The sequence below is a fragment of the Pipistrellus kuhlii genome, unplaced genomic scaffold (assembly GCF_014108245.1).
Source record: "Pipistrellus kuhlii isolate mPipKuh1 unplaced genomic scaffold, mPipKuh1.p scaffold_m20_p_9, whole genome shotgun sequence".
Classification (NCBI taxonomy): domain Eukaryota; kingdom Metazoa; phylum Chordata; class Mammalia; order Chiroptera; family Vespertilionidae; genus Pipistrellus; species Pipistrellus kuhlii.
Window position 1 is genome coordinate 55,557,193 of NW_023425595.1, and position 20,380 is coordinate 55,577,572.

At 35.2% G+C, this 20,380-nt stretch overlaps 1 protein-coding gene across 1 annotated transcript in view; it reads left to right on the forward strand.

Annotated features, from left to right (window-relative positions):
- Window positions 1-20,380, forward strand: part of DYNC2H1 (dynein cytoplasmic 2 heavy chain 1) — a 246,906-nt gene that overhangs the window by 126,102 nt on the left and 100,424 nt on the right. The window contains 6 exon segments of the mRNA XM_036426957.2: window positions 6,077-6,097; window positions 7,632-7,730; window positions 9,339-9,462; window positions 17,042-17,205; window positions 19,278-19,397; window positions 20,130-20,264. Of these exon segments, the coding sequence (XP_036282850.2) occupies window positions 6,077-6,097; window positions 7,632-7,730; window positions 9,339-9,462; window positions 17,042-17,205; window positions 19,278-19,397; window positions 20,130-20,264 (663 nt within the window).

The following is a 20,380-nucleotide window of genomic DNA, read 5'->3' on the forward strand; positions in this document are numbered from 1 at the left end:
AAAACAAATTCCAAATCATATGTATAAGCAGACCATTTCTTTAAATTGCTTTTGATTTTTACCATTAACTTGGTTTACCTTTCTGTTATACAACTTGGAAGATGATTTCAATCCCCTGATTATGTGATGTTTCTCTCTCGCCTCCCCTCCTCCCCCCCTGTTCTTTCTATCTTAATAATTTATACTACGTAATACCAGTTTTCTCTTTTCACTCTGTGGCCCCCTCTCTTTACCCACAGACCATTTCCTTATTCCATAACTCCAGAGTCTCAAAGAAAACACTGAATGCTCCTCTTTAGGTAACAGAGGTTAATTATTATTAGATCTTTATTGTGGGCTCTCTTCATTCTTGGAACATCTTTCATTATTATTTTTTACACCAGAATTATAGATTTGGAACTCTAAATGTGTATGTCATATATTCATTATATTATTACAAACTATGTGATTTTTGTTTCAGTTATCCTTCTCTAAAGTTTTATAATCAGCTCTTCTTTCTTTCTTAGTAATTTAAGAAAGCAATCATTTGAAGATTTAAAAAACACATTTTAAATATTCTCCTTTTTTTATTCTATAGGAAATCAGGGGTGATGAGCCTTTAGATAAGATATATTTATCACAATTTTTAGTTTTTATTGGTTTTAATTTAATTTTATTGATGAAAATACTTTTGTATTCTGAATTATCTTTTATAATAAGTCTGAATTATCTTTTATAATTATAATTATTTTATATAATTAAGTATAATAAGAATAAATTGTTTTTGAAAGTAATTTCAAGAGTAAGTTTAGATTTATTTTACATTTTATATTTTGAAATTTCTTATAGATACTTATATGCATTCATATGACAAAACAAAACCATTTGGAAAAATTTAATAGAGCAATTAATTATTTTCTTGAAATGAAATTGCTTTATGGTCAATAAGCTTTCTGAATTATAAAGTGCTAGAGGCCCAGTGCATGAAATTTGTGCATGGGGGATGAAAGAGGGTGGTGGTATCCCTCAGCCAAGCCTGAACTCTCCAATCTGGGAACCCTTAAAATTTAGGAATGCTGGCTCCCAACTGCTTGCCTGCCTGCCTTCCTGATTGCCCCTAACTGTTCCTGCCTGCCAGCCTGATCACCCCCAACTACTCTCCTACCAGCCTGACTGATGCCTAACTGCTCCCCTGCCAGCCTGTTTGCCCCCAACTTTCCTCCTTTGCCGGTCTTGTCATCCCTAACAGCCCTCTCCTGCAGGCTTGATCACCCCCAACTGTCCTCCCTTGCTTGCCTGATCACCCACAACTGCCTTCCCTTGCAAGCCTGGTTCCTCTGCTGGCCATCTTGTGGTGGCCAACTTGTGTCCACATGGGGCAGGATCTTTGACCACATGGGCAGCCATATTGTGTGTTGGAGTCATGGTCAATCTGCTTATTACTCTTTTATTAGAGAGGATATAGGCCTGGTGCATGGGTGGGGGCCAGCTGGTTTGCCCTGAAGGGTGTCTCAGATCAGGGTGAGGTTTCCCTTGGGGCATGGGGCAGCCTGAGTGAGGGCCCTGTTGTAGTTTGCAGGCCAGTCATACTCCCTGGTGACCCAAGTGGAGGCCCTGGAATCTGGGATATAATTATATTCTACAATTGAAACTTTGTAGCCTGGAGTGGAGCCAAGTCTTCTGCTTGCTCTGTGGCTTCTACCATTTCTGTTTGGATTTGTTTACTTTCTATAATTAAAACTTTGTATCCTTGAGTGGAAGCCTGGGCCAGTTAGTGCAGGCAGAAAGCTTGGCTTCTTCCGTTGCCAGAGAAACCTAAGCTTCCCTCCTGCTCTCTGTGGCCACAGCCATCTTGGTTGAGTTTAATTTGTATACTCGCTCTGATTGGCTCGTGGGCATGGCTTGTGGGTGTAGCAGAGGTATGGTCAATTTGCGTATTACTCTTTTATTAGATTTGATAGAATAAGCTGCTTTTATTAAGAGTGTGATCAGATAGTACATCTCTATAACATCTCATTAACATCACCATGTGATGTATGTGAAATTAGATTTGCAAATACACGCAGATTGGAGTTCTGGGAAGTCTTCCCTGAGAAAAATGGCTGGGCATAATGAATGAGATGAATTTTTGAATCAGCTATCACATCTCCTCACCAACTATACTGGTGCTTTTCTGAGACTCTCCCTCTCAGTGGAAGCTTTCCCACATTTAAGGCTGTAGCCACTCATTGTCAACAGTTATTCCATTGTTTGTCTTTCAAAGATGCTTGAATTTCTCATATTTGTGTTAAGCTAAGTACCGAAGTGCATGTATTGTGCGTGAGATGAAAAAGTCAAATACTTATCCACCATTGGCCTTGTAATAAGAATTCGTTTTATTAGAATAACTAAGAGCTGATATGAACTATGTCCTTGAGGAGCAGGCGGTCATGATAACTCTATGTGCTGCATTGCCATGATTTATGCCTATTGTCCTGATGTAATTTTACTCCCCAAAGTGTCTTGGTTTGTGTGATAAATTATATGATATTTTTGAAATTGGATAATGGAGAGTATAAGGCTATTATATAGAAAGTAGAGGAATTTGAGTGACGAGCATCCAAAAAGAACATGGAAAGATGATTAATTTAAATGTCACAGTATTATAATTTTTTTATTAAAATCTTACAGTATTAACCATTTCTCTTGTGTAGAGATATATTAAATCTTTTATTTTTACTGTATGTACAGTTCAGTTTCAAATTAATTTTCTTTGAACCACTTAGAATTTCTGAGATTATTTTTCCTTTCTGTCATTCAAAGTATGATAAGGAAATGCAAACTAATTTAATATCAGTCTAAAGCATATGAAATTATAAAAAAATCACATATGGAATTGTTTTTTCCCCTCCCAAATAATAATCATCAACATTTGTACAGTACTTTCTGTGTTGTGTTTATATTACTATTTAACAATTTATATAGATAAAGCACTTAAATACTTAATTTTTTGAATTTTCAAATCAACTCTATCCTATAAATATGGACATTGAAGCACAGAAGGGTTAAGTTGCTTGTCTAAGGTCACATAGCTGTCAAATGGTAGAGTCAAAATTCAAACACTGCCATCAATCCAGTCTGTGTTGCAAAACTGTCTCTCGTACCTGTACATGTGTGTTTCTATATATGTTTAATTTATTAGTATTCTATTATTCCTGTTCATGTAATTCTTAGCTAATCTGTTTTATTTATAAAAATGTTTCTATTCATATTTCACTTATACAGGTATTAATAATAGAATTATAGAGTATCTAGGTATTTTAAAATAATCTCTACCAAAAATACCTGGTTCCCATTCCGTCCTTCCCCACCCTAGGGAGAGAAGAATTAAAATATATATAAATAGATATTCTGTATCTCTCGAATTTGCCCTCTGTTCTGAGCTCCTGATTGCTAATTCTAGCTCTAAGGTTAGATATTATTTAGAGCTCCCTTCCTTGCTAGCTCATGCTCTGTCTCTTTATTAATCATTATTATTAATATTATTAGTGAAGAATCAGTGGCCAAGTACAATTCATTTACAAAAAAAGAAAGAAAAAAAAAAGGCAACATATAATTTTAAATAACTGAGAGTTTCAAAAGATCAGGTGTAGCTTTAGAATTAAAATGATTTACCAGGACATTGCTCTCTCTCCTCTTAAGAGATGGATTCATTCTCAGGTTCTCTGTACTGGGAGTTAAGAATGGCTCTTGGTGACTATAGATTTACCACTATCAGAGTATATGTTCCCATACTAAAGATATGTCTTCACCTTTCTGTCCTCCCCTCTCACCCCAACTCATTTATGTCAGCACCCCAAAATGATACTGATTGGTAGCTTGGGTCACTTGCTCGCCCCTTGAGTGCAATGCTAGATTGATAATCCCAATTGAAATACATTGAATGGCACATGAAAAGTAGGTAAAGATAGCTATCCACTCCGATATTTTTTCTTCTTCTTTTCTTACTCCTTATAAAGCGCTTCTCATTTATTTCCTACCAGTGGACATAATGCAATCTTGGCCCGGTAATAAAAGTTGCACATCTGCAAGTCATGCTGATTTTAATTTTACATTTAGTTACTTACCAGGCAAGTCTTGTGAAATCTATTTCTCAAATGTATGATGATTTTATTCTGTTCTAACTATTGTACATCCACTGCCAATAGCTTCATTTAAGGCCTTCATCATTTCATACCTGATTAAATACATTATTATACCAGTTGGTCCCTTGCCCCCAATATTACTTCCTTTACTGTTGTAGTAGTGATCTTTCTAATATTGGTAATCTGATCATGACACTTCCAAGATTAATATATTTGAGTGACTTTAAAAATAGTATCATTATCCTTAAACATGGCATGAAAGGTTCATGGTCAGAAAGACTTCGATTACTCCTGCCATTTTGTATACAGCATCTTTGCTTACACTTTTTACTCTTATGGTGCCAGACTACTGATAGTTTTGCAAATGTACCCAGGCTTTTTATTCCTCTCTCCATCATGCTCTTGCCTTTGCCTGAAATGCTTTTTCATCTCTTTATCAAACTAAGTCCAATTTATTTTTCTTAGTTTAACTTGAATTGCTTCCCAGCAGCTTCTCCTCACTCCACCTGCGAAGTTACAGAATATCATGTGCTCTTTCATTATAGAATTTTTATTTTTGGTTGCTTTATTAGATGTGAAGTCATTAAGATTAATAAGATATCTGATTAATTTCTGTATTATCACTCATGTTGTCTTACTTTGGTAGTTGTGCACCATCTGGTAGGTAAATGAATACATCTTAACTAGTAAAAGAGTAATATGCAAATTAACCCCAACCAAGTTGGCTGCGGCCACGGAGCAAGCAGGAAGCTTGGGTTTCCCCGGCAATGGAGGAAGCCAAGCTTTCCACACACCCTGGAGGGCCCAAGCCTCCACTCAAGGCTACAAAGTTTCAATTATAGAAGTAAATAAATACCCCCCAAAAATGGCTGTGGCCATGGAGCCAGCAGGAGGATTGGCTCTGCTTCAGGCTACAAAATTTCAATTGTAGAAGGTAAATAAATCCCAGATCCCAGGACATCCGCTTGGGGCTTGGGTCGCTGGGGGAGTAGGGGAAGCATGGCCAGCCTGAAAACCACCACAGGCCCCTCTCCCAGGCTGCCCCATGCCCCAAGGGAACCCCCAACCTGATCTGGGACACCCTTCAGGGCAAACCAGCTGGCCCCCACCCATGCACCAGGCCTATATCCTATCTAATAAAATAGTAATATGCAAATTGACTGTTATTATAACACACAAGATGGCTGCCCCTATGTGGTCAAAGATTCTGCCCCCATGTGGACACAAGATGGCCACCACAAGATGGACAGCAGGGGAAGGCAGTTGGGAGGGGCCAGACCTGCAAGGGAAGGCAGTTGTAGGCGACCAGGCCAGCAGGGGAGAGCAGTTGGGAGGGAACAGGCCTACAAGGGAGGGCAGTTGGGGGCAATCAAGTCTGAAGGGGAGGGCTGTTAGGGGTGACCAGGCCTGCAGGGAAGGGCAGTTGGGGCGGGGGCAGGCCTATAGGGGAGGGCAGTTAGGGGCAAACAGGTTGGCAGGGGAGCAATTAGGCATCAATCAAGCTGGCAGGGGAGTGGTTAGGGGGTGATCAGGCTGGCAAGCAGAAGTGGTTAGGGGCAGTCAGGAAGGCAGGCAGGCCAGGAGTTGGGAGCCAGCAGTTCTGGATTGTGAGAGGGATGTCTGCCTGTTTAGGCCCAATTCTGGTCGGCCTGGTCCCAGATTGGAGAGTGGGCAGGCTGAGCTGAGAGACAAGCTCCCCTGCCCAACCATGTACAAATTTCATGCATCAGGCCTCTAGTGAATGAAAAAAGTCAATATTTTTGGATCTATTATAATTTGTTAAATGTAGATTTTAACTACTTTTAATCAACTCAGACTGAAAACATACCCTAGAGATTTTATTTAAATCTCTCCAGAGAAGTATAAATAAAAGAATAGAAACTTATAAGCGCTCTTTGAAATTCTTAAGATTGTTTTTTCTAAAAACATGATTTTTTTGAAACTTTGTCTTTTTTATTTTTATTTTGCATCAGATGATTGGTTTGAAGTCATGGGTAAGAACTCTTTAGACTTTGAAAATAATCATGCTTATGGTTAGTCAAAACTTAGTAGGCTTGTGAAATGTTTGCTAGTGAATGCTAACATAAAATAAGATCTAAAACCTAGTGTAGTATGTTGCTAATACTTAATATGATCTTTACTAACCATCTTATTTTGCTGGAATAGTGGATTTACATGATGGAGTAATAAGTGAAAATTCCAGAGATAGAGTTTGGGTGACGCAGAGGGAAGTGTGGTGAGAGCAGTCCATTTTGGGAGCTGGCAAAAAGGGGTGCATTGCCCAGTTGGTGTGGCTCAGTGATTGAGCATCGACCTATCAACTAGGAGGTCTCAGTTCCATTCCCTGTCAGGGCACATCCTCGGCTTGTGGGCTCAATCCCCAGTAAGGGGGCTTACAGGAGGCAGCCAACCAGTGATTCTGTCTCATCATTGATGTTTCTATCTCTCCCTATCCCTTCCTCTCTGACATAAATAAAATTAAAAAAAGGTGTGTGTGTGCATTGTCTGGAAAGAACTTTAAAGCCATAATAAAACTGTTATAAACTCACTCAGCTCTTTATTATCACCATATGCTGGCAGAGTTAAACAATGCTGCTGATAAAATGCTCTTCATCCCTGGGGCATATGTTCCCCACTACCTGCCTTCTTTTTGGTATGTCCCTGAAAGAACATCTTGTTCTTAGTATTAGGCATACCTCAGTTCTAAGTCTTTGTTTCACTTTGATTTCATGTATCTTCTCCCTGTAGCACACACTGCTTACAGTTTTCAGATAAATGAAAATTTAAGAAGAATTAAATTAGTAATTATGATTTAACTCTGATTGATTAGGTAGCAATTATTATTAGATGACTTACATTTTCATATATTTAAGATTTTCACATATAAATATATATATGGCTTCTTTTCATCTGCTAAGTGGCATTGTGTATAGGGCATTTTCACTGGTTTTTAACTTTCTGTTTGTTTCAGAGTTTAATTAGTGATGTGTATTCTGTAATGTATTTAGTTTCTAGTTCATTAGATCTTAAATTGTAACTTACATAATTTTTTATTCTAATATTGCTTCTGTTGTAATAATAACTATGTAACACTTATAAGAATGAATGTTTTAAATATAAACCATCATATTGGTAATTCTTTTGGTAATACTTTTGTGATTAGTTTATACTTCTCTTTTAAGATCTTTGTTGTTTAAGCAACCAAAGAATATATAAAGTTAGGTAGTAACTTGGTTGTCTAGAGCTTTTGCTTACTATTATACATTGTTAATTTATATTGTCTATTTGTAGTAAATAAGACTATTTACTTTACTGTAATTTTAATTTTATTTATTATTAATTACTGGTAACTCTAAAATTTATTAATGTGGCCTCTGGTACAGCTTAACACTGTACCTGTAATTCTTCCTCATGGTTGTATATTTATATTCTCCAAAGACTAAGAGAAAAACTAATTCAGTAATTGATTCATAATTTTTAGGAAATTATTTCCATTTTAAAAGCTTGTAATTTTTTCTTTTGAACTAGAGTCGAGTATGCCCGTTTCTTATAGACCCTTCTTCCCAAGCTACAGAATGGTTAAAAACACATTTGAAAGACTCCCATTTGGAAGTTATTAACCAGCAGGTATGTATAACATAATTTAGATACCAACTAAGTAATGGCATTTTATGGTGAAAAGCACTCTGTGTCTATAATCAGAAAACATAGATCAAAGTTGAGTCCTATTAACTTACCTGGTGTGGGACCTGGGGAAAAAATGTAACTCTCTTAGCTTCAGATTTTTAATTTGGGATAAGAATATTTTTTTGATTTCTTTTAAGTGCAGGACATTGATCAAAGCTCTGGAAATATAATGATGAGTAAAGTAGTCACACTTTCTGCACTCATGGACATGACAGTCTAATAGGGTAAAGGTGGGGTGGGGAGCTGTTTTTCTGCCAAAGGCCATTTGGCTATTTATAACATCATTCATGGGCCATACAAAATTAACAACTTAAAAATTAGCTTGCTATATTTGGTCAAACATTTAACTCAGGGCCAATCTAAATGATTTCCTGGGCCTTATACAGCCCTCAGGTCTGACGTTCCCCAATTCTGAACTAGAGAGATAAGCAATAAGTACCTACACTAAATTATGTTTAAAGAGATGAGTATAAGATCTTATACAAATGAGTTACTAATTTCCAGGAGAAAGCTTCCTGGACTTTGTGGTTTCTCTCAGTGTCTCTTATAATTTATTATTCTTATAACTGACCAAGAATATGATTGTTCTTATAACTGACCAAGAATATCTTTGATGTGTCCTAAGATTTGACACATATTCAATGAAATTTAGTCATATTCTTTTGGGTTATCACTTCTCACTGTCATTTTATCTTTTCCAAAGAAAATTATTTTGGGCCAGCTTTTTTTTTTTAATTTTTTTATTTTTTTTATTTTTTTTGAGCAAGGGCTAGTTGTACAATTAATTTTCATAGATATTTTTCAGGTGATTGAAAAATTGCCTTTTTAAAACATCACTTATAAAATGGGGATATTTATCTCATCTGTGTGTTGAGAATAATTATAAATTAGGTAATACACATAATACTTTAATGCCATTATGGTTCACAGTAGATCTTAATAATTATTATTTCAAATATTTAATTTATTTTAACCACATTTGAGATCTGGAGTGATGTTGGAAACTGATCTTTTCATAGCCAGGAAGCCTTAAAATTCTTGCATGGTTAGAATTTTAGAATTTTGTCTAAAAATTCTCTCACCATGATAAGGCATACTACACAAAGAAAAGTTTACTAGAATTTACCATCTTGCCTTTCTTCTTCCATCCAATGTTTGATTTCGAACATAACCAAAGTAGTTCTTATTAAGTATGGGATGAATAACTTATTGCACATAGAACTTGAAAAATTGTTTCTGCATTAATTTGAAATAGTGATGGAAGACTCAAAAACTTTTTTATTGTTAAGGTAAAAATCCTTATTTTTCTCATATCTATTTTAATTACTTATGAAATTTATTTGATAACTTATTCAACTAAAATGGTTCATTGCTATGTACTTATAACTAGAAAAGCAATCATAAATAATTTGAATTGTTAACATGCATATTCCATTTTAAAATATTCATAGTATTCCTGTTAATATATTCATTTATTAGCTATAAGAATTTTTATAAATATTAAGGAAATGAAGGAATTAATTAATATGTATTCTTTTTTTCTCTTAGGATAGTAACTTTATCACAGCTCTTGAGTTGGCGGTACGCTTTGGGAAAACTCTTATTATACAAGAGATGGACGGTGTAGAACCTGTTCTTTATCCATTATTGAGACGGGATCTGGTTGCTCAAGGTAAATATTTGACAGTTTTCAGACAGTAATTTTTAAAAATTTCACAGTAATTAGCTTTATAACTAACTGTTTTTGTTTTTTCTTGCCACTGAATCTGAGGAAATAGGAACTCTCTGTGGAGGTTGATTGAAATGTCAGTAGAGTCTAATAGTATTAGCAAGGAAACAAATTGTTAAAGTGCCTGCATTGAAGAGTCACTGTGTTGGGCATCTCCCAGACTATTTCCGGGTACAGTGTTTTATTAGGAAGGTTCACAGGACCCAGCATAGTTTCATTCATAGCTAAAATTTACTGCCGGGAAAAGATACAAAGCAAAATCAGCAAAGAGAACAGACACAGGGTGAAGTCAGGAGTTAAGAAACCAGGTGAGCACACTGGCAAGGGGGTGGTGGTGGGGGTGATCAGGCTGGTGGGGGGGTATTTGGGGGTGAGCAGGTCAGTGGCGCGCGGGAGTGAGGGCAGTTGAGAGTGAGCAGGCTGACAGGCAGACTAGTTAGGGGCAATCAGGCAGGCAGTTGAGCAGTTAGGAGCCAGCAGTCCCAAATTGTGAGAGGGATGTCCGACTACTTGTTTAGGCCCAATCCCTGTAAACCGGCAGGACATTCTTTAAGGGGTCCCAGATTGGAAAGGGTGCTGGCAGGACTGAGGAACACCCCTCGCTCCCATGGACGAATTTTGTGCACCGGGCCACTAGTTAAATATAAACCCCCTGATCGGTGTCAGGTTTTAGCAGTATCTGTGGCATTGTCTGAGAACGGGTGTGAAAAGGTCTGAGAAGCTGGATCTGGTGAAAATGACATATTGCACTTCATGATTGGGTCACATTAGGAACCACTAACTCCAGATAGTTGTGCAGGACTATTAGAATCAATTTGTTTATTTTATAACTATGAAAAGGGAGTTAGCTAATCGTGGTCCCTACCTTACTTTTTTTTGCCTTTCTCTCAGGGTTGGATGCATTCATATCACATTCTTTGAAGTCTGTTATTCTCCTTGAGTATACTTCAGATTGTCCTTTCCCATAGTCTAGAGCTCTTCATGATTTGCCATTTTGTCATCATACATTTCCTTTGGGGACAGTGGATGGTTGTCCCAGAACTACACAAAGTCTGTGCCCAGTTTCATTTATATACCAGTGTCCTTAATCTAAGCAATATGAACTGCCTTTTTACATAAAGAGGTCAAAGCAAGTACCAGTAATGGGAATAGAAAATGCTTTTCCACATCAAACTTACGCTATTCAAAAATCCTTCAAATATATATTGATAATAAAAATGAGCAAGGTGCAATTCCTCCTCCATTTCTCATTGTTTTTTAGTTTATGATTTCTGTGTGCCTAATTGTTCAGCCCTTGCAGAAGGCAGATATGGCATTTGCAATTGGTAAATAATTGAAGACCACTGAATCAGCTAGACATGTAGAAGTTGTTAAGAAAGAGGCTGGTATAGTTGGCAATAGTTCAAGTTTTACTAACAATATTTGTCAAAAGTATTTTTCATTATCATTCCAGTCCATTATATTTATTTCATTTCCATGTGGGGTTTGAGTATGAATTCAGGAGCTATAGTAGAAACCAGGGGCCCAGTGCATGAAACCTGCGTAGTGGTGTGTGTGTGTGGGGGGTGTCTCTCAGGCCACCTGTACCCTCTCCAGTCTGGGAGCCCCAGGGGAGCCCTCTCCAATCGGGAGTTTGCATCTGTCTTTGCAATCATGTGAGCGAATTGTCTGAGACCCCAACCCAGTTTGGTTTGGTGCTCACAGAATAATAGAGGTCTTTTTTTCTTTTTCTTTTTCTTTTTTTTCTCTCTTCGCTCCATTGGTGGAGATTTTCTAGAAGTTGCAGGATATCTTCCTTTTAATTTTTCCTTGACACTCTGACTTTACTTATGTCTCTCACCTTTGGTTTCCCTTGAGCCCCACCTGCAACAGTAACTTGCTTCAGGCTCACTTTGCTCTAGTGTCTAGGACAGTGGTTGGCAAACTGTGGCTCGTGAGCCACATGTGGCTTGTTTAGCCACAGTTTGCTGCTCTGTTGACTAATGAGTTTGCCAACCACTGGTAGACTAAATGTTACCGTGTTGTTGGAAGCTGTGAGGGTTAGGCAATTGTGACGTATTGTGTGCAAAGAGGTAAAGAGTAGTATATGAGAGTGGTCGTCAAACTCATTAGTCAACAGAGCCGCAAACTGCGGCTCCTGAGCCGCATGTGGCTTGCGAGCTGCAGTTTGCCCACCACTAGTCTAGGAGATCTCACAACTTATCTGTCACCAGAACTATGATTCCCAGAATTCCCGGTGCTCCCCGCGCTCTTTCCGCTTCTGGTTCAGGGACTGCAGAAACCAAAAGGACTTGGAACTCCAGCCGCCCACAGGCTGGGCTGACAGGACCGGACCCTCCAGTGGTGGCCCCAGGACGCTGGCTGCTCAGCGCTGGTGCACACGGCTATGGGCTTGAAGCGGGCGGGTGGGCATTCTGCCCTGCTCCTGGCTGCTTGGCTCCTGTGTGTGTGCCCGCTGCCCACAGGCCTGCCATCTTTATTGGATTAATTTGCATACTCTTGATTGGCTGTGGGCGTCATGGAGCTATGGTCAATTTAAATATTTGTCTATTATTAGTATAGATGACAGTGGGACTTCATTGGTGGCTTTTTTAGTCCAGATGCTTAACCTTAGTAATGGTTGCTTCATATGGACTTAGGTATTTGCATTAAGTTTGTGATTGTTATATCTGTTTCTAGAGGGTGGCTCTCTATGTGGGTATGTCTTTGTTACTTCAATTGGATCTGGAGAGCCCAATGCTATAAACACAGCCAGACCAGCCTTCCAGGTTACATTTGGCAACATGTGAAGACATTTCTTATTGTCACAATACAAGAGTTCTATGACAGGGACATCTTAAAATACTCAGTGTGTTTTGCAACATCATTTTCCAACACAAATTGTCAATAGTGTTGAGGTTAAGAAACCCTAAGCTAACTCACTGGTTGTTACCCATGAATCTCTGTACTGATATGACATATATATATATATATATATATATATATATATATATATATATATATATATATGTGTGTGTGTGTGTGTGTGTGTGTGTGTGTGTGTGTGTATTATATATATATTTTTTAATGTTTTTATTGATTTTTTTAGAGAGAGAAAGAAGGGACAGGGATAGTGAGATAGAAACACAATGAAAGAAAAGCACCTTCTGCACAACCTCTGCTGGATATCAAGCTCATAACTTGTGCATGTACCCTGACTGGGGATTGAACCAGTGACCTCTTGGTTCCTGAGTCTACACTCAACCAATGAGCCACATCAGCTGGGCTGTACTGATATATCTAAGTCTCAGCATGACATGAATATATCCTTAGATGCAGTCACCCCAAATGTCCACATCTATTATCCAAGTTGACCAAACAAAACAAAATATGCTCAAGTCTGATTCAGGTTCAGAAACCAAGATAATAGACATGTAATTAAAACTTCCTCTGGAAAGAGGACAGGAGACCAAATCTTACACTTGTACCCAATCATTCTGTCTTCACAATTCTCTAAACTACAGTAAAGGTTTTGTGTCCTGAAGAAAAAATTGGTCGAAATTAACTCCAGTATAGGTTAACTCCAATGTAAATGAAGATTTTCTACAGTTAAGAATGTGTTGGACTTACAGTTCTACATCTCATATTTTCTAAGCATAGGATATGGGGCTTATACAGTGGTCTTTTTTAGGCAATAAGCCATTTACTTTGAATTTTTAAAATATTATGTCCATATAATACATGTTTACATAATCGTATAGCATAATGGCAACGGTGTTTTGTCCTTCCCCTCCTGACTATTAGTCCTACTAACTAGAGAAAACCACTTACTTTTCAATTTTAATATTTTGTTGAAATATAAATGAATGTGTATCCTATATAATAAAGAGCTAATATGCTAATTTCATCGAACGGCAGAATGACCATTCAGATGACCTTCCGGATGAAGCCAGGGGTTACGAGGGTCGAGCCCCTTGCACGAATTTTGTGCACTGGGCCTCTATCATATATATATCTGTATCTTAATCTGGGTGCATATATATATATATATGCACCCAGATTAAGATATAGTGTATATTTTTTGCATGTCTCAGCTTCGGCTAAGTTATTTTTTTAGGTATTTGTCCATTCATTTAAATTTAAATTGTCTAATCTTTTGGCATATGTTTTATGTAATAGTGTCATATATTTTTTTAATATATATATATATATATATATATATGCACCCAGATTAAGATACAGAGCTTTATCAGCACTTCAAAAGAGCTCTTATTTACTGCTCTCCCCAACAAGGATAACCACAGACCTGACTTAAATAGCATAGATAAGTTCTGCTTGTATATGAACATTGCATAAATGAGAAGAAAAAAAAAAGAGCAGCTGGGAACTGGGCTGGGAACTGGCCTGGCTATAATAGCTTGGCTATGGTGTTCTGTTGTACATTTCATATTTCTAACATTAGACATGTCACTCAATGCCCTTAATCAACTGTAATCAAGCCTGAGTACAAAACAAGAATACTTTACACATTACAAAAATAACCAAATGTCTTTCTTTCCCAGCTAATTTGAATGACTTCTGCTTTGTTACCAATTATAACAGTCGTACTCCATTTCTCTCCTCTCCTAGATGAAAATGATCGATTTCATTCATAGATTGCGCTTTTTTTAACTTTTATTTTATTTTTTATTTTATTTTATTGATTTTGTACAGAGAGGAAGGGAGAGAGATAGAGAGCTAGAAAGCCTCTTGCACACCCCCCACTGGGGATATGACCACAACCAAGGTACATGCCCTTGACCCGAATCGAACCCGGGACCCTTCAGTCCCCAAGCCGACGCTCTATCCATTGAGCCAAACCGGTTTCTGCCATAGATTGTGCTTTCTGATGGCACTCATTCCCCACTCATTCCCAAATCACCTAAGTCTAAATCCTATAGCGCCCCAGTGCCTTCTTACTAAGGTAGTGCAGTTTTCCATGCTGATCTGTTTTTAATTGCAAATGCCAGTAAACCTGAGCGGATGCCCTTTCAGCATTGGTTTTATTTTGTTTTGTTTATAGTGTATATTTTTTGCATGTCTCAGCTTCGGCTAAGTTATTTTTTTAGGTATTTGTCCATTCATTTAAATTTAAATTGTCTAATCTTTTGGCATATGTTTTATGTAATAGTGTCATATCTTTTTTTTTTTCAGCATCCTGTAATTTTCTGAAAACAAATCCTTTGTCTCCTTTTTGAATTTGTTTCTGGATATCTTAATTTTTTGTTGCAATGGTAAATGTACCTTCCATGTCTTTACTATTTTTCTTATGATTTTTTCTATGGTGTACCAAGACAATATCATAGAGTCTCCTTGATTTTGAATTTGTCCATTTTGCTTTTAATTATTTTAGAGCTGTGTTTTAGATATACTCATGTTTGTAAATGTGATTTCTTCTTTTTCTATTATTTCCTATAGCATTATTAAATGTCTAGAAATGTCTCATGTTTTCAAATATGATAATTAAAATGGTTACAAAAATATTGGGAGGCTAGTGTTAGCATGATAACTTTTTTCCATTCTTTTACTTTCAATTATTTGTTGGTCTTATTTGTAAAGTGTGCCTCTCATCAGTGATATATAGCATTTGGCTTGCATTTTCATTTATCATGCAGTCTTAATATTTGTACTGTAATTTAATCAATTTATGCAATAACTGGTGTAGTTTTCTAATTAACCTGATTTTTTAAATAAAATATTTTAATAATTTCCTAATGGTTACTCTACAACATGTAGCAATACACATCTTTTACTTTATTTTAATATAAGTAAATACTTTGCCAATTCACCAGGACTGCATTTTAACTCCACATACCCTCTGCCTGCCTTTTTATTTTTGTTGTGATACATTTTTATGCTTCACATGATGTTATAATTGTGTTTAAAATCTAATTTATGTGTATTTACCCTATCTAATGTTCTTAAATTCTCTCAGCATTCCATTTATCTCCTCATTTTTATCTGGATTAGCCTTCTTTTGTGGGGAGGATTAACTTTTATATTTCATTTAGTGAAGGCCCAGTAGAAACAAATTTCTTTTTCTTTCATTTTGAAGTGTTTTTATTTCTGTCTGTTACAGAATGCTGGGTTAACATTTATTTTCTTTAGCACATTACAGTTTTTATTTTATTGTCTTATGATGTCATTGCTGTTAAGAAATAGCCTGCTGGTTTTATTGTTGCTCCCTTGTAAGTGGTTTCATTTTTCTCTGAATGCCCTAAAATGTTTCTTTCTCATTCAAAATGTTTGTCTTTCATGGTTTGACTCTGATGCCATTAGGGTTTGTTTTCTTTGCATTTATTCTGCTTAGGTTTTCTTGAATTGTTCCAGTTCAAGGTATTATATTGGGCTTTTAAATTTATATTTCTCTAGTAATGATTGCTAGTAAAGTTCATTATTATTTTGATTTTGTTTTTTCTTCTCTCACAAACTGCTTTTTGAATTATTTTTACATTAACTTAAAGTTTTAAAGTAAAATTTTAAAATTTATTCTGGTGTTCTAAAAAATATTTTACAATGTTTTTCTTAACCTTTGAAAATAATCTGTGAAGATATGTTGTTTTTTACTTAAAAAATATCATGCCCTGGCTGATTTGATCAGTGCTTAGAGCATTGGCCTGTGGACTGAAGTTTTGCAAGTTCAATTCGCCACCAAGAGTATATACCTTGGTTGTAGGTTCTCCAGCCTCAGTTGCTGGAGACAACCAATCAGTGTGCTTCTCTCACATCAATGTTTCTCTCTCTCTCTCCCCACTCCCTTCTACTCTCTCTAGAAATTAATGGAAAAAATATCCTCAATGAAGATTAAAAAATATATATATATCAACTATTGTCAATTTAAAATCATAAGTTTATGGATATAATTGTTGATTAATTTTTTTGTATCTGTTGTATAATGAATATCATTGTTTTTTATTTTAGAACGCATTTCTTTATAAGGCAGAACTTTACTTTTCTTAGTTTAACTTATTGTCATGAATTACCTGAGTATGGCAATCTGAATAAATCCTTTTTTATGTTATTAATGGTGACTTTGTAATTACTCATATGTTGATAATCCTAGGTTTATACCAGTTTAGTCTATCTCCAAGCATCACATCCTCAATATTAATATAATAAACACATTTTAACTGATGAATTTTGAAATAGTGAATAACACATAATAGAGAGTTTTTAATTTTTTATAATATGTAATCAATTTCAGGAAAATTTGGAATATGAATCATATAGTTAACACTAATACCATCTTGAATATAAGTAAATACTCTTGATGCTTCAATATTTTAGGGTCATCTTAATGAGCATTACTTAGAATTGCTTATGTAAATGCCAGCTAATAAAGCATCCTGGTTAATAGTGTCTTGGATAGCCAAATTGTTACTCTTTTGAACTCTTGAAAAATCTGTAATACAAACTAGAATTATTGGGAAATTTTAGTTTTAATGTCATGTAGCAAAATACAAGATATTAAGGCCAACTAATTGTGTCGTTTTTTAAAATATAGGACCACGTTATGTGGTACAAATAGGTGAAAAAATTATTGACTACAATGAAGAATTCCGCCTTTTTTTGTCAACGAGAAACCCAAATCCTTTTATTCCGCCGGATGCAGCTTCCATTGTTACTGAGGTTAACTTTACTACTACAAGAAGTGGATTACGAGGACAGGTCTGCATCTATCATAATTTACCTGGGAGATCTTTTGTAGTTTTGCATACTCATAAGACTTTTTCAATGAGAAGCTATTTTGTTAAATTGATTAGCATTTAGTAATCTTTTGAAAATATACTTTCAAGTTAGCATAAATCACTTGGGTTTATTTCATATATCATTAGTGTTAGAATTGTGCATTTGTTGCTAAAGTGAAATTGCTGATTCTTTCAGTATAACTTTAATTTTAAGTCTGTTTTCATTACATATGGTAAAATTTGAGAGATGGAAGAATCATAGAGATTGTGATCAGCTACTTTATTTTTTTAATTTTAAAAGATGAAGTTTAAATGTGAGAATTTCATTTAACTGACATACTTAGCTAGTTGAGGGTCTTTGATTCCCACTCAACATTTTTTCTTTATCAGCGCATACACACCTTTGAATTCACTTTATCTGTGTATGGTTTATTACTGCTTAGATTTCAAAATAAAGTTTAATGTCCAGACATTTATTTATATACTTTTTCACTTATTTTTTTCACTTTAAACATATACCTGTTGACTTTTTGAATATCATCCTATATTTTATTTATCTACCAATAATAAATTTTTCTTCTTTTGATTTATATGATAGCATGACTATTTGCTATAATTTTCACTTTATTGTAATTTTAAAGTCTTCATTATACAATGTTTTTCTTACAATATTATGTGACTCACAACTTATATTTTAATGAACATTATCTTTGGATTTACTTGATGATAATCTTATAAACAAAACAATGGGCAAATTATTCAAAACTTGACAGAATTATATAGAGATAGTAAAGCAACAAGCAGACTGTCAAATTACAGCAGGGAGGGTAGGGAGATCTGGGGAAGATAAGAGATCAACTGAAGGACTTGTATACATGCATATAAGTACAACCAATGGACACAAAACTCTGGGGAGGGAGGGTATGTATGGGAGGAGTTAAATATGTACACAGATAATAATTTAGTAAAAAAAAAAAACTTGACAGAATTAATTGACAAAATTGTTCCTTTTATCTAAAAGCTCTCCATAGTGCACAGCTGTGGTGGCTCAGTAGTTGAGCATCTGCCATGAACCAAGTGGCATGGTTTGATTCCTGTCGGGGGTACATGCCTGGGTTGTGTGCTTAGTCCCCAGCGTGAGGCTTGCTGGAGGGAGCCAGTAAATGATTCTCTCTCATCATTGATGCTTCTCTCTCTCTTCCTCTCACTTCTTCTCTGAAATCAATTTAAAAAATATTTTAAAAAAGTAAAAAAGTAAATAAAAGCTCTCCATAGTAATTCCTGAAAGTCACTATTTAGATATTTAACAAAAACTAAGAGACTTATACAGCTTATTTTGATTATATGATTTATGACATACCAGTGTCATTCCCTATTTTGAATTTTCAAAGTTAAGAATTTGACACAGCATTAAAAAACACACAGCAGCTTTGTTAAGATTTAATTCACATGCTAAACAATTCACCAATTTAAAGGGCATAATTCATATATTTTTAGTCAAGTGCTTTTTCTTATGGTAACAATGTTTTGAAGAACAAACTTTTCCAAAGTCGTTGAGCTATTTTTTTCTTCTCACTAATAACATATGAGTGTTCCACTTTCTCCACATTCTAACAACATTTGTTATTATTTGTTTGTTTTAATTGTAGCCATACTAGGTAATTAGAATGGTATATCTCTCTGTTATTTTGATGATATAGTGTTTTAAGTAAGATTTCTCTCACTTCTTTATATGAATACTTAACCATTAAAAATAGTAGCTTCCATACTTTCTATATATGTAATATAAGTTTAGAATAAAATATTCCATATGGATATATTAAATAATGCATTTTCTTCTACCATCCTGTAATATTTAACATTTTACCCATCAGATTAACTTTTTTGTCAGAAATAATTGTGAATGTGTCTCATATATAAAATAGAAAGAATCATGTGAGGTCTGGTAGGATTTGGTCAAACTCAAGGCCTGCTTGTGGGAAGTTTTTATTTTGTTATGTTTTCTTTAAACTACATCACTAGAATAACCTTGATATTAAAATTTGTTTTAAGCTTTTGGCTCTAACTATTCAGCATGAAAAACCTGATTTAGAGGAACAGAAAACAAAACTATTACAACAGGAAGAAGATAAGAAAATACAGTTAGCCAAGCTTGAGGAATCTCTTTTAGAGGTAAAATTTAATTATTCAAGGTACTTAAATAAATATAAGTAACTATTGTGTGTTTTTTTCCTTCAAATTAATAGTACCTTCAGCATGTTTTTGGTTGTGTCAAAGACATGTCAATATATATCTTAAAATCAAAATTCAAACAAAAAACTAGATATTTTGGAATACAAGAATTTAAGAAATAATGTTTAACAAAAAAATTAAAAAAAAAAGACCAACTCAGGGACCTGGACAACAGTGTGGTGATTGTGGGGAGGAGATTAGGGGGATTAGTGGAGGTGGGAGGGTTTAGGGGAGATAAATGGTGGTGAAAAATTAAAAAAAAGTTTAAGTTAAGCAATTTTTAATAAACACTGTCTTTATATTGGATTATTTCACTAATTATCTGTTCACATGCTCAGAATTTCAAGAAGCATTAACAGATAGCATGAGATTATAATTTAAGTTGTAACATTAAGTATTTTTTATTAGGATGATAAATTAATGTATATGCAATGCTTTGATGAATAGTATAAAAAATTCCTATATCATTCGTATAGACTAGGGGTGACGGATTTGGCCCGCGGGCCTTGTGTTTGACACATGTGGTATAGACTATAAAGGTTGAAATTGTTTTAAAATAACATAAGTTCTCATAAAAATCATCAAGTTAATTTTAGTTAATATGAGCTTCTTTTAATTGATTACTTTAGTATGTATAATAACATTAATATTATTTTGTTAATTTTTCTGCAGACCCTTGCTACATCTCAAGGCAATATTTTGGAAAATAAGGATTTGATTGAATCTTTGAATCAGACAAAAGCAAGTAGTGCACTTATTCAAGAGTCACTTAAAGAATCTTACAAACTTCAAATTTTTCTTGATCAAGTAATTATTCCCTTTTATTGTTCTTATAACCTGTTTTTTTAAAACAAACTTTTATGTTAATATTAAACATGTACAATAAGGACTTTAGGGTAATGGTGATTGAAAAAAAAGAAAAC